This window comes from Microcebus murinus, chromosome 24 (genome assembly GCF_040939455.1).
Source record: "Microcebus murinus isolate Inina chromosome 24, M.murinus_Inina_mat1.0, whole genome shotgun sequence".
NCBI classification, from domain to species: Eukaryota; Metazoa; Chordata; class Mammalia; order Primates; family Cheirogaleidae; genus Microcebus; species Microcebus murinus.
The window spans coordinates 26,326,244-26,339,040 of NC_134127.1; the positions used below are offsets into that span (position 1 = coordinate 26,326,244).

Here is a 12,797-nt window from a genome sequence, read left to right on the forward strand (position 1 = left end):
TCCTGGCCAGTTTTCCTTCATTCTTTGGTCAAATTTATCATGGAGGCTGCTTCTTTTGACTTGTTGGGGTTATTTATATTTGGATAGTAACTCCTTGGTACATAGAGAGCTTGCAAATGTGTTCTCCCGTTGTCTAGGTTGCCTTTTCACTCGGGTGATTGTTTCCTTGCTGTGTGGAGCTTTATAGCTCGATGCAAGCCCACGTGTCCACCTTTGCTGCCGTAGCCTGTGTCTTTGGTGTCGTATCTGAGAAACGACTGCCTGACTAGTGCTCAGAAGCTTTGTCCCCACCCGTTCTTCCAGTTTTAATGGCATCGAGTTTATGTTTGCGTCTTCAATTCATCCTTAGTTGATTTTATATATGGTATGAAGTAAAGTATCCAACATATGCATATATCCAATTAACAGGTTGCACGCTTTTCATGCATACAATTTGTAATTGTCACTCATGGCCGATTAAAGCTGGAAATAGTGAACATTCTGTTAACTCTCCCAGACCACTCTTCGCCTGGTATCCCACCGAGCTCGCTCAACCTATACCCGGATGAGGCCACTGTCCTCTGCTCACTGAGCCCAGTGGGGGCTACTCACCCCATAACCTCAAAAACCTCCTACAGAAGGGTGAAAATGCCCCTGAATCCTCCAATGAATTGATGTTCCAGACCCCTGGGGTCCAACACTGGAACCAGGGTCTAGACCTCCAGGGAGTAACAGAGCCCAACTGCAGAATATAAGGTTATTCCTCCCTGAACTCTTAAAATAAAGCATTACTTCTATTCCTTTTGTAATATTAAAAGTAAACATTCCAGCAGATGGGAAGCAGGGAAATACAGCAGGGTCCTTATCTTCACCATCAGCCTGGACCCAGGAGGCTCACTAAACACACAGACTCTCTGTGACGAAGCCGCGGGGACAGAGGAACATCAAAGGGAGCTTCAGGCCACGGGCAGCCCTCACCCTCCCAGGCAGATGCTCGCCGGCCCTCACTGCTGGCTGCTCTCGCGCCTGCGCCCTCAGCCCTATAAAGACAGGCCGAGTCCTCGTCCCCACACTCGCCTCCTGCTCTCCCTGCTCCAGGCGACCCCAGCATGAGGACCCTCGCCCTCCTCGCTGCCCTCCTCCTGCTGGCCCTCCAGGCCCAGGCCGGGCCCCTGCAAGAGAGAGATGACGAGGCCCCAGCCCAGGAGCAGCCAGAGACAGAGGACCAGGACATGGCCATCTCCTTTGCAGGGGACGAGAGCTCAGGAGCCAGAGCTTCAGGTGAGAGACCCCAACACTGCAGAGCTGGGGCGACTAGAGAGGAAACCCAGATTCCTCTGGAGTCAGTCCCAGCCACGGCCTCTGTGTGTGTTCAGGTGATCACCTCCCCAGGCCTCAGTTTCCTCCTGTGTACACTGAAGAGAAAGAACCATATGATAGGAAGACACCTTTTTACTCTGAAGATGTTTGACTCTATGACAATTCTGTGAAATGCACTAATGTCATGATTTGTAGCAGCACAGTGGGGGGTCTCTCCTGCAATGTCCCCGCAGAGAGCCCAGTTGAAGAGAAACGTATCTTAACACTGTCTCTTAGAGGAGCTTTAGAAAGTGGAGACGGCGTGAGTGTGACGGGGCAGGGGAGCAAAGTGGGGAGAAAATGGGAACGGCTCTCGAATCCTGCCGTGCCCAGCACAGCGCCTGTGTTTATTCCTGTCGACTGGGGATGGTCAGTTCTGCCTGGCGCGATGTCGCCAACAGGATGAACCCGACTATCCACCAAGGACCTGCCGGGGACTCCCTTTACCTCCCACCTCTGCACCAGCCCTAGTGCCCCATGCTCTCTCTGTGTCCCCAGGCTCAGCCAGGGCCTTGACCTGCGCCTGCAGAAGGACCCGGTGTCGTTCTTCCGAGCGTGTCTCTGGCACCTGCCTCTACCGTGGTGTCCCCTACCTGTTCTGCTGCCGCTGAGCCCCGGGAACAGAGGACAATGAGCTCATCATGCGCCTCGGGACCTAAAGAACATTTTGACTCCTCTTGTCCCCCACTTCCTTTCCTCATCTCAAATAAAGTCTTCATAGCATGTTCTCTGTGTCTGCACCTCTTTCATGATCAAAATGTGTCTTAGTTGAGACCCTTTGGCATGGAAGTACCGCAATCCTAGATTAAACTTTTTAAACAAAATGCGATTCTAAATCCTAGGAATATCAAGGATGAAAATGGCTTCCGACACAAATGCATAAGAAGGCGCCAATGACGTGGCTGCTCTCACCCTGAGCTTCCGTGTCCTCTCCCCGAGCCTCGCTGGGGTGGGACTCACTGGCGGGGACACTCCCACGCGTTACTCGAACAGTCACTGTCAGTGCCCAGTTCACGAAGTTACAGCGTCTTTGTGTCTAAGGAAAAGCCTCGACCCCCTTTGCGACAATGTTGGAGTTACATTGCACAGACCCAGCTCACACATCTGCCTTTTAAGACCTGGGGTTGCGCCAGCCCGATGACACTAGTTTAGTTAGGACTGGGGTGGGCTGTTCAGGAAGACGCAATGAGTAGACGACACTCAGGAGCACCACACGCACATGCACGCGCCACCGGTGTTTCCCGGCCGTAGCCAGTGACATCTGGGTAGAGATGAAGCTGTCTGCGCACACACACACACACACACACACACACACACACTCACACGCCACTGCGCCACTGCACATGCATGCTCTCCCGTTGCTTTACAACTGCGAAGGTGCTTACTCTGCCTGTCAAATGCAGCGTCAGGTGTGCACGTGGGGAGTGACGTGAAGGAAAGACTTCTCTGCGCACCTGGAGTCCTCGTTGGTGCCGCAGGTGCTGAGGACCCCGTCCCCTAAGCAGCGGGCACGTGGAGAAGTGAAGGGAGGACACCAGGGCTGGGGAAGGCGGCAGCAGGAGTGCCCTCTGAGATCCAGAGTGTGCCCGGGACAGCTGTGCCCGCCAGACACACCACACTCGGCGTCGGTGTCCTCTGAGCGCGTCTTCCCCTTCCTCTCCGAGAGGACACGCTCACCGCCTAAACCCAGCGTCATCCTGGTGCCGTGTGATGTGACTCTTCCTCCTGTCCCTCCTCTTGTCCTTCCCCAGACACTCGCTGACCCGTGAACACTCCTCCAGCGTGTTCCGCAGACGCCCGATGAGGACCTGACCACAGACCCAGGGCAGGAGCCCACCCAGAGCCACCACGTTTACTCCGGATCTGTGTCTGGAAACAGACTCTCTCAGTTCACGCCATGGCTACTATCAGCGTGACCACGGCGGTCACGGGTAGCATGACCCCAACGCACACAAGAGGGACGCAGAGACCAGGGTCACTAAGAGAGGGACAGTGTTTGAAGGAGGGTCATTCACCATTCTCAGTAAAAACAATCTGAAGGGCCCAGACACTCCTGTCACCACCAACACCACCAGCACATGCCCACACCCAGGAGAAGGGAGCAGCTGTCCTCTGCATCCACTCCATGCTGGCTCTGAGAAGGTCCCAGCCCCAGACGGAGGGTCTGCCTGTGTGAATACACAGCCCAGGGGTCCAGGAACCCCACTGAGACCCCACACGGCTGGGGAACCACAACACACACCTCAGGGAGGACAGAGTGGGTCAGTGTCTGACAAACAAATGGTCCTAGTTCTTCCACCTTGAGTCCAGGTGAAGGTCAAGCACTGAGCTGTGGGGTGTGGAGGCCAGGCCGTCTTCTGCGGTGTCCTGCACCTGGCCCTGGCTTGAAGTCCTGACCTCCTTGAACTAACTCAAGCAAACAAATTCAGGGACTAAGTCAAGGACCTCAGGATGTCTGTATTGTTCCTAACTCTACATATTTTCCTCATTGCTCCTAACCGTGTCCTGGGCCTGACCCCATCCCTGGGCATCTGCACTTCAGCCAGAAATGCACCTGTCTCCCTCCCCAGCTCCTGGGGTCTCTGCTACAATGTCAGTTTGGCCCTGAGGTCTGTCCTGATTTCTCAATTGCAAATTACTACAAGTTCCCCCTGGAAACCTCAATCCTCTTCTTCCCTTTATTTTTAACTGTAGACTTTGAATCCATCTCACATTTTATACATCTGTCTATTTACTTTCTGTACCCTTTTCTGCCTACAGTAGGGGAGGAGTGGCGTGTTTCGCTCATCTTGGTGCTGAGATGACTGCATGACACATAATAGGTGATCAATGAATTAATTTGAATTAAATTAATTTCCAACATCATACAATATTAGAAAATTACATTATTTTTACTAACTGCTCCAAAGAAAGCTGAAATCTAAAAAGCTAAAGCAGTTTATATATCCAGTTCATGTGACTGCTACCTTTAATAAAACTAATTAAAATCACGTATACTGAACTATAGGAGAATATCATGGGTACAGTTGGCTTCATGAATTACTGGGACTTTAGAAAGAAGGAAGAGACCATCGTGGTCGGGTGTCAGGGAAATAGTTCTTGGTGACTCTCAGAATGAAAGGTACAAGACGTGAAAATGTGGGTAAAGTAAAACAAGGGGCAGAGTAGCATTTTAGGAAGAGAAAATGGTATCAGGACAGGAGAGATGCAGGGTCGCAACCTAATTCCACTCGATGTGAAGGAAATGAGGTTGCCAGACAGCGAGGTGGAATAGAGTTCTGGGCTAACCAGCTCAGGAGCATCTGTGAATTCAAGGGATGCGCAGATGTGGGATGGGACCCTGGTGTGGATGCAGGGGTCCTGGGGACTTCAGGCTCTGCTCTCGCTGCTCCATCTCAGTTGAGCAATGAGAGATTCAAACCCTAAGGACAGCGATGGTGGGGAGACGTGTGACGGTCTCCAAACGACCAACCTGCCCAGACTCAAACAAGACGGAACACTGGCTGTTGACCTGCGTGTGCCCTGGGTGCTGACTGCAGACCTACAAGTTGTCATCTGCCTTAAATAAGCAGCTCTCCTGGAAGGAGAATGAAATAAAGAATAAGTCAGACGTGGAGCCACCAGTTTGAAATACCATTTTCCAGGGGGAAGTACCCTGTCTCTGTGGAAATATAGGGGTCCAACCTCTGTGAGCCCAGATTAGCAAACATAGATGGGCTAATCCCACCGGTCAACCCCCACTTACACCCACCAGTGCCGACCCAGGGCAGGCCCAGTGCCCAGGCTCTCCTGCTGCCCATCCGGAGCACTGCCTGTGCCTCTCTCCCGACTGCAGCATCCTGGCCCCTAGTGCAACAGCCCCTAGTGCAATACACCATTCTTTGCCACTCCAGCAAAAAGTCTGCTGCAATTTTTCTATTAAAACAATGCACAGTGCATTGTTGTCATTTTATATCTCTTTCTTTGTTTCATCTCCTGCTTATAATCTTACCAGAATGTAAGAGGCAATCAGGACCTAAGGTGAGGTCAGTGCACCAAGTGTGCTGAGGCACCTGGCCGTCGGTCCCTTTTCCCCACACATTGTCCCATTTACCCCACTGTGAAGAGGAGAAATGTGGTGGAGTCTGACACATTAATGCACAGGGGGCTGCCCAGCACTCTCCTCAAACACCCCAGGAGGACCACATGAGGTGCAGCCTGCACATCCCACACCCAGTGTTCATCCCACTCCTGCTGGACACAGAGTGTCCTTTAAGCCTGTCCAGAATTAGTCTGAGGACACAGAATTCGTCTGGGCACAACTTGTGGTGATATGTTAATAACAATCTCTCTGCCACATTGGCAACCTCCTGGATGTCCCCCATGAGACATTAGGTCTCAAGCAACAATCTCATGAGTCCTTGACCCCAATGGTCCTACACATACATTCACCATTGAGCTGTCTATTGGCCAAGAAAGGAGGTGTTTGTTCCTGCTAAAAGGGAACCACATGCTGCATGTGCACCATTAACTGAGTGAGAGTCCAACAGGTGTTAGCCTGTGAACAGCAGAAAGGGAGGTGGTGGACACGTGCAGTGAGATATGTAGACCAGGCTTTCCAGGTGGCTTTTCACATTCCCTTGGTTCAGGTGATTCAGCCTCAGCCAACAGCTTAGGCATCCTGGGGTCCCTGCTTTAAGAGAAACCATAGTTTCTTCCTGCCTGGACTTGTCCAAGGCTGAGCAAATAGATAAGGGGTCCCTGTGTGGAGCCCTGTTTTACCCCGCTTACACGCTATATTTCTTTTCTTCTTTGGTGACATTGTTGTTTATAGTACTCAGTAGAACTGCACTCTAGCCAGGGATACACAGAGAGACCCTGCCTCAAAAAAAACCCCATAAAAACAAAAAAAAAAAACCCACAACAGTATAAAAAGGAAGTAAAAAATAAAAAGTACCCAGTAGAAAATAACCCCAGCAAATTATGAAACTTCATCCCAATTGACCCTTAAATAGGGAACTCTTTTGTTCCTTCGTGGTGGTTGTTGCTACAAGAGACTTGGGACAGAGGACTGCTGTCTACTCTCTCCAGTCACCCTCCCAGTCCAAGGATCTGTAAGTAACAAGAAAACATAAACCTTCACATTGCGATTTCTTCATTGAAGCCATGCACGCAGTCTGCACCCTGACTGTGAGCCCACCCCAGAGGGACCCAGTAGTTGAATCCCCAGCTGGTTCACATCTGTCTGGGCTCCTGGTGTTGCCACCAGTTATGTTAATAGCGAAATTCAAAGACTTTTACTCAAACCCATAGGTCCTGTTTGACATGTGTAAGAAAAACTATAATAGCTTCTTATAACATTCTTTTATTTATATGTATAATAGATATGACATACCTACTAGATAAATGTATGTATAATGTAGATAGAAGTGTTTGTTCAGGCCATTGTCCCATTTTTTATTCAGATTACTTGTTTTTTGTTATTGAGTTGTTTGAGTCTCTTATGTATTCAGATTTTAACTCTTCACCCCATGCATGGTTTGCAAATATTTTCTCTTATATTCTAGATTGCCTTTCCACTCAATGGATTGTTTCCTTTGCTGTGCGTAGGTTTATTGTTTCATGCAATCCCACTTGACTATTTTTCCTTTTATTGCCTGTTCCTTTGGTGTCATATCCAGGATATAATTGCCCAAGTCTATGTCACAGGCTTTATGCCTGTATGTCCTTTTCAAGTAGTATGCTTTCAGGTCTTAGGTTTATCTATTTATCTATTATCGATCTATTCCTTTTGATTTTTGTATATTGTGTGAGATAAAGTTTCAAATTTGAAATACATCAAGTCATAAGGTAGTATATATTAGAGAAATACAATTTTTAATTGCCACTCTTATTTCCATAGAGCTGGAAATAATAAGCATAGTTGTAGCCTTAAATTACCTCCTGATGTATATCTCACAGAGCTGATTTCACCCAAAGCCTGATGAGGTCATTGTCCTCTGTACACTGGCCCAAGCTAGAGCCTCCCCTTCCTATAATTCACAAACCCCTTTCTGAGAATGAGAACACCCTTGAAGCTTGTAGTGAATTAACTCTTTACTCCATTGGAATTTAGTTCTGACACCAGGGTCTAGACCTACAGAAAGTAGCAGGATGTATCATCAGAAAATAAGAGGCTCTTTTCCTCTGGGGTTGTGGAATGAAAGCCCTGTGTGTTTTATGTTCTTGCAAATTAAAATGTAAATATTCAAACAGATGAGAAACACAAATACAGCAGGATCCTTATTACTACCACCAGCTCCAACCTAGTACAAAGTCTATAAGATGATTCATACCAGAGTGAAGGTGGGAGAACAGAGGCACATCTGAGGGACCTTGGGAGCACAGGCTTTCATACCCCCCCCCCATGTGCACTTTCTCTGACTGAGAGGGTTAGAGGAGGCTTGTTGGTCTCCGCCCCTCCTCCAACATCCCTGGAAACACAGCTGACTCCTCACTCCACACACTCGCCTCCTGCTCTCCCTGCTCCAGGTGACCCCAGCATGAGGACCCTCGCCCTCCTTGCTGCCCTTCTCCTGGTGACCCTCCACGCCCAGGCTGGACCCCTGCAAGGGAGAGATGAGGAGATGCCACCCCAAGAGCGGCCCGTGGCAGAGGACCAGGATGTGTCCATTTCCATCACATGGAATGAAAACTCCATTCCTCAAGCTCCAGGTGAGAGACACCAGCATGGCCGAGCTCCAAGGTCTAGAGCAGAGGGACAGGAGACAGGCTCTGGAATGAGCTCTGCAAGGGTCTGTGCCACTTAGGTGACTTTATGTAACACTAATGGGGGTTGAGTTTCTTATCTATACATTCAACAGACAAAACCCCCAAATTTAAGGGATCTTCATTCTCCGAAGTCTTTTGATTCCAAGATGGCCTGTGACAGGTGCTAGGTTAAAGATATAAAGAGACCTACTAACTAGTTCGTTATGAATTTAAAAGAGTAGATTTACTTACAGGGAGAAGATTTGCCTCTATCTGTAGAGGAGATTTTAGAAATTGTAGACTGAACTGGGGGTAGTCAGATGTATGGGTGATGTAGGCAAAAACACAGAAGAGTAGAGACAACTGAGAATGTGTGTGTAACCCTGCGTGTGCATTTATTCCTGTAGATTGAGGTTGTTCATACCCCAGATGGCATGTAGGCAGCATTACTCATAAGCCAGCATGTGACTTCTCCAGAATTCCTTTAAACATCCCTGCTGACCCCGGGACTCAATTTCTGATGCTCTCTCTGTGTCCATATTCCTAGCAAGGAGCATGCGCTGCTCTTGTAGAACTCTCTGCCGTGTCGGGGAACGTCTCACAGGGATCTGTCAGTTCGGTGGTGGTTCCTTATTGCGCTGCTGCCGCCGCCGCTGATTGTGGAGAATGGCGGAAAGGGGGCTCAAACTATGCCTGGAGAGCTAAACGATGCTGCTGTCACTCCTCTACCTTGTCCTCACTTTGCTTTCCGCATCCCAAATAAAGTCCTTGTTGCAAGATTTCTGTGTTTGCATAGCTGTAATTTTTGATGTGTGAGTGAGTCAGGATCCTTTAGAATGTAAGTACCAGATCCTTAAATCACACTTTTTGAACAAGATACGGCTTCAAATTCTAAGAATTTCAATGAGAAACTGTGGCTTCAGACACAAATTATGATACTTGATATAAGAACTCAAATGATGCTGCTGATCCTTGACCCACTGCTCTGTCTTTTCACTGTGACCTATTCAAAGTGGATTCGCGCCCAAAGGCACCTCCCATGTGTTAGTGCAACAGTCGTCATCAGACTAAAGTGCACACAGTCACAGCGTCACTAATTCTGAATAGATCCCACACCCTATTTCCCCAAGGGTTGGAGTTTTTTTGAAAATACCCCGATCACATATCTGCCTTTTACGGTCTGGGGAGGCATCACTCAGGTGGAGACACCTGTAATAAAGATTGTGACAGGTAATTAACAGATGCATGAGGAGTGGAACAGAAAGTAGAGGAGCCCCACCCGATAATATCTTCTTATATATGTTATCCAAACATGAGGATTTCATACACATGCTGTGTGTTTTCACACACTCAAAATGCGCACGCCCCATTAATGCCTATTCTCTGTCCTGTGCCCTCTCCTGGGTGCCTTAAAACTGCAGAGAAACCGATTCCTTCCGTAAAATACAGCTTCCAAGGGCAGCGGGATAAGCGAGGTGAGGGAGAGCATTTCTCCAGGAACCTGAGTCCCTGTTGGTGCTGCAGGTGCTGAGGCTCCCATACCCAAATAGTCGTGCACACCTGTGAGTAAGAGGCAGGAACGTGGGTCTGGAGCAGAGCCAGCAGGAGGCGCCCTCTCAGGTCCTCAGAGAGTGTGCTGGGACACCCGGAGGTCCCTCTGCTGCTCTGTCTGCCACTGCCCACCCCAACGTACGCTCCGCATTTGGGGTTTGTGTCCCTACGAGCTTGTCCTCCTCCTCCCGTGCAGCACGACACACTCACCGCCCAAACCTGGTGTCTCTGTCGGCCAGTCTGACACCTAGGTGGGCTGTGACTCTTCCTCCCGTCTGCTGTGTTTTTCTCTGCTGGAAACACTCAGGGACCCTTGAGCACTCGTCCAACATGTCCTGTAAATGGCCTAGGTGGCCCTGACCACGAAACCTGCAGAGCAGATCCATGTGAGCCTCTAAATCTCCTCTGCATGCGCTGGTCCCAGTTTGTGGTTCCACAACACATGTCCAGAAAAAGAACATGTCTCCTCACATCTTGGCTACTCAGGGCGGTGACTGATGGAATGCCCGACAGAGTCCCAGCATGACAGAGAAACCACAGTTTGTAAGGAAAGGGACAATGTTTCAAGTCGGGTTAATCATCATTCTCACCTCAAACACTATGAAGGTCCCAGACTCTCCTGTGACCACCAACACCAACAGTAAATTCCCAGACCCAGGGGAAGGGGGCAGGTGTCCCCCACGTCCACCCCGTGAGGATTCTGAGCAGGTCTCAGCCCCAGATGGAGGGTCTGCCTGTGTGGTCCAGGCACCCCACTGAGACCCTGCCCAGCTGGGCAAACACAACACAGACCTGAAGGAGGACTGAGTGGGTCTGTGTCTGACAAGGAAATGGTCTCAGCTCTTCCACCTTGTAGAGAAGGTGAAGGTCATGCCCTGAGATAGGGCTGTGATGCCCAGGCAGCCTTCTCGGTGTCCTGCAACTGCCATTGACCTGAAGTTCCAAGGTCCTTGAACTCATTCTCCTTATTGTTCCTAAGTGGTTCCTGGGCCAGGATGACCCCATCTCAGGGCACCTGTACTTCAGCCAGAAGGACACCTGTCTCCCTCCCCTGTTCCTGGGGTCTCAGCTGAAATTACAGTTTGTCCCTGAGGTCTTTCCTGACTTCTCAATGGTAAATTGCAACAAGTTCCCCTGCGAACCTCAAGGCCCTTCTTCCCTTTATTTTTAACTGCAGAAGTTGAACCCATATCACATTCTATACATTTGACTACTTACTCGCACTAATGTTTTTCTCCCTTCATAGGAGGGGAGCTGCATGATTTGCTCATCCTGGTACTGCGATGACTGCATGACACATAGTAGCTGATCAATATATTAATTCTGATGAAATTAATTATTTCCAACATTCTATAATATTGCAAAATTACATTACTTTTACTATACCCCACAGAAGAAAGTCAAAATGTAAAAATCTAAAGCAGTTTATATATCCAGTTCCTATGACTGCTGCCTTTAATAAAACTAATTAAAATCCCTAAGAGTCAAGTATAAGAGAATTCATGGATACAGTTTTCTTCATGAATTATTAGAACTTTAGAAAGAAGGAAGAGACCATCGTGGCTGGGATGTCAGGGAAATGGTCCTGGTGACTCTCAAAATGAAACATAGAGGATGTAAAAATGTGGATAAATTAAAAGAAGGGTGAGAGCATTAATTTAGCAAGAGAAAAGGGAATCAGGACAAGAGAGATGCAGGGTCAGGCCTAATTCCACTGGATTGGAGGAAATGAGGTTGCAAGAGAGCCAGATGGAATAGAGTTCCAGGCTGCCATGCTCAGGAGCATCTGTGAGTTCAAGGGAAGGGCAGGTGCGGGATGGGACACCTGTGTGGACTCTGTGTGGATGCAGGTGCCCTGGGGACATCAAGCTCCTCTGTCGTTGCTCCATCTCAGTTGAGCAATGAGAGATTCAAACCCTAAGGACAGTGATGGCGGGGAGATGTGTGAAGGTCTCAAAATGACCAGGACAATGTGCCCAAACTTAAGCAAAACGTAACACTAATTGTTGACATGACAGTGCCCTGGGTGCTGACTGCAGACCTACTTGATGTCATCTGCCTTAAATAAGCAGCTCTCCTGGAAGGAGAATGAAATAAAGACTAAGTCAAAGTGGAGCCACCAGTTTGAAATACCATTTTCCAGGGGGAAGTACGCTGTCTCTGTGGAAATATGGGGGCCCAACCTCCATCAGCCCAGATTAGCAAACACAGATGGGCTAATTCCACCTGCTAACCCCCGATAACGCCCTCCAGTGCCATCCCAGGGCTGGCCCAGTGCCCAGCCTCTCCTGCCGCCCGTCCAGAGCGCTGCCTCCGCCTCTCTCCCCACGGCAGCGTCTGGCCCCTAGTGCAACAGCCTTCAATAGACCATTCTTTGCCACTTGTACGAAGTTCCTGTTGCAATTTTTCTATTAAAATAATGCATATAGCATTGTCATTGTTATATCTCTTTTTTTGTTTCATCTTCTGCTTAGTGCCTTATCATAATGTAAGAGGCAATCAGCACCTAAGGTGAGGTCAGTGCACCAAGTGTGCTGAGGCACCTGGCCGTCGGTGCGGTCACAGGAGGGCGGCCCCAGCGCAGGTGGAGCAGGCGACTCTCAGGACCTGCACTGCATCTTCCTGTGGAGGGAGGAGGAATTGCATCTTGAGGTCGTGGTAGCAATGGAGTGAGAGATGAAGTGTCTCCCCCAGTCTCGAGCCTTGTCTAGGGCAGTAACTGCCACTTGAGTGGGGTCGGCTGCCACTCTGGGCAAGGAGAGTGGTCCTCCCATGTGACAGGACCAGCAATTTCACTGTCTGGTGACATGGGCAAAGGTCTCAGCCCACTATATGAACAAACTTGGGCTAATTGGAGGGAACTGGCCCCCAGGGGATGATATTTGGGTTCCAGTGCACTATTTATTAATATATCTCCCTTTTCCCCACACATAGTCCCATTTACCCCACTGTGAAGAGGAGAAATGTGGTGGAGTCTGACACATTAATGCACATGGGGCTGCCCAGCACTTCCCTCAAACACCACAAGAGGGACCACATGAGGTAGAGCCTGCACATTCCCCATGCCTGTTCATCCCACTCCTGCTGGACAGAGTGGCTCTTAAGCCTGCCCAGAATTAGTCTGAGGACAGTCTGGGCACAACTTGTGGTGACACGCTAATAACAATCTTTTGCTGCTT

At 49.2% G+C, this 12,797-nt stretch overlaps 1 protein-coding gene and 1 long non-coding RNA gene across 2 annotated transcripts; both read left to right on the forward strand.

Moving 5' to 3' along the window:
• Nucleotides 1-1,072: 1,072 nt before the first annotated feature.
• On the forward strand, nucleotides 1,073-1,949 carry LOC105881499 (defensin alpha 4-like). Its single transcript, XM_012783211.3, has 2 exons — nucleotides 1,073-1,260; nucleotides 1,837-1,949. The coding sequence occupies exons 1-2, from the start codon at nucleotides 1,089-1,091 to the stop codon at nucleotides 1,947-1,949; spliced, it is 285 nt and encodes a 94-aa protein (XP_012638665.1). The 5' UTR covers nucleotides 1,073-1,088.
• A 4,377-nt stretch (nucleotides 1,950-6,326) lies between these two features.
• Nucleotides 6,327-8,846, forward strand: LOC105881503 (uncharacterized). Its single transcript, XR_001158771.2, has 3 exons — nucleotides 6,327-6,431; nucleotides 7,849-8,031; nucleotides 8,615-8,846. It is a non-coding gene; the product is annotated as an uncharacterized LOC105881503 (long non-coding RNA).
• Nucleotides 8,847-12,797: the final 3,951 nt, after the last annotated feature.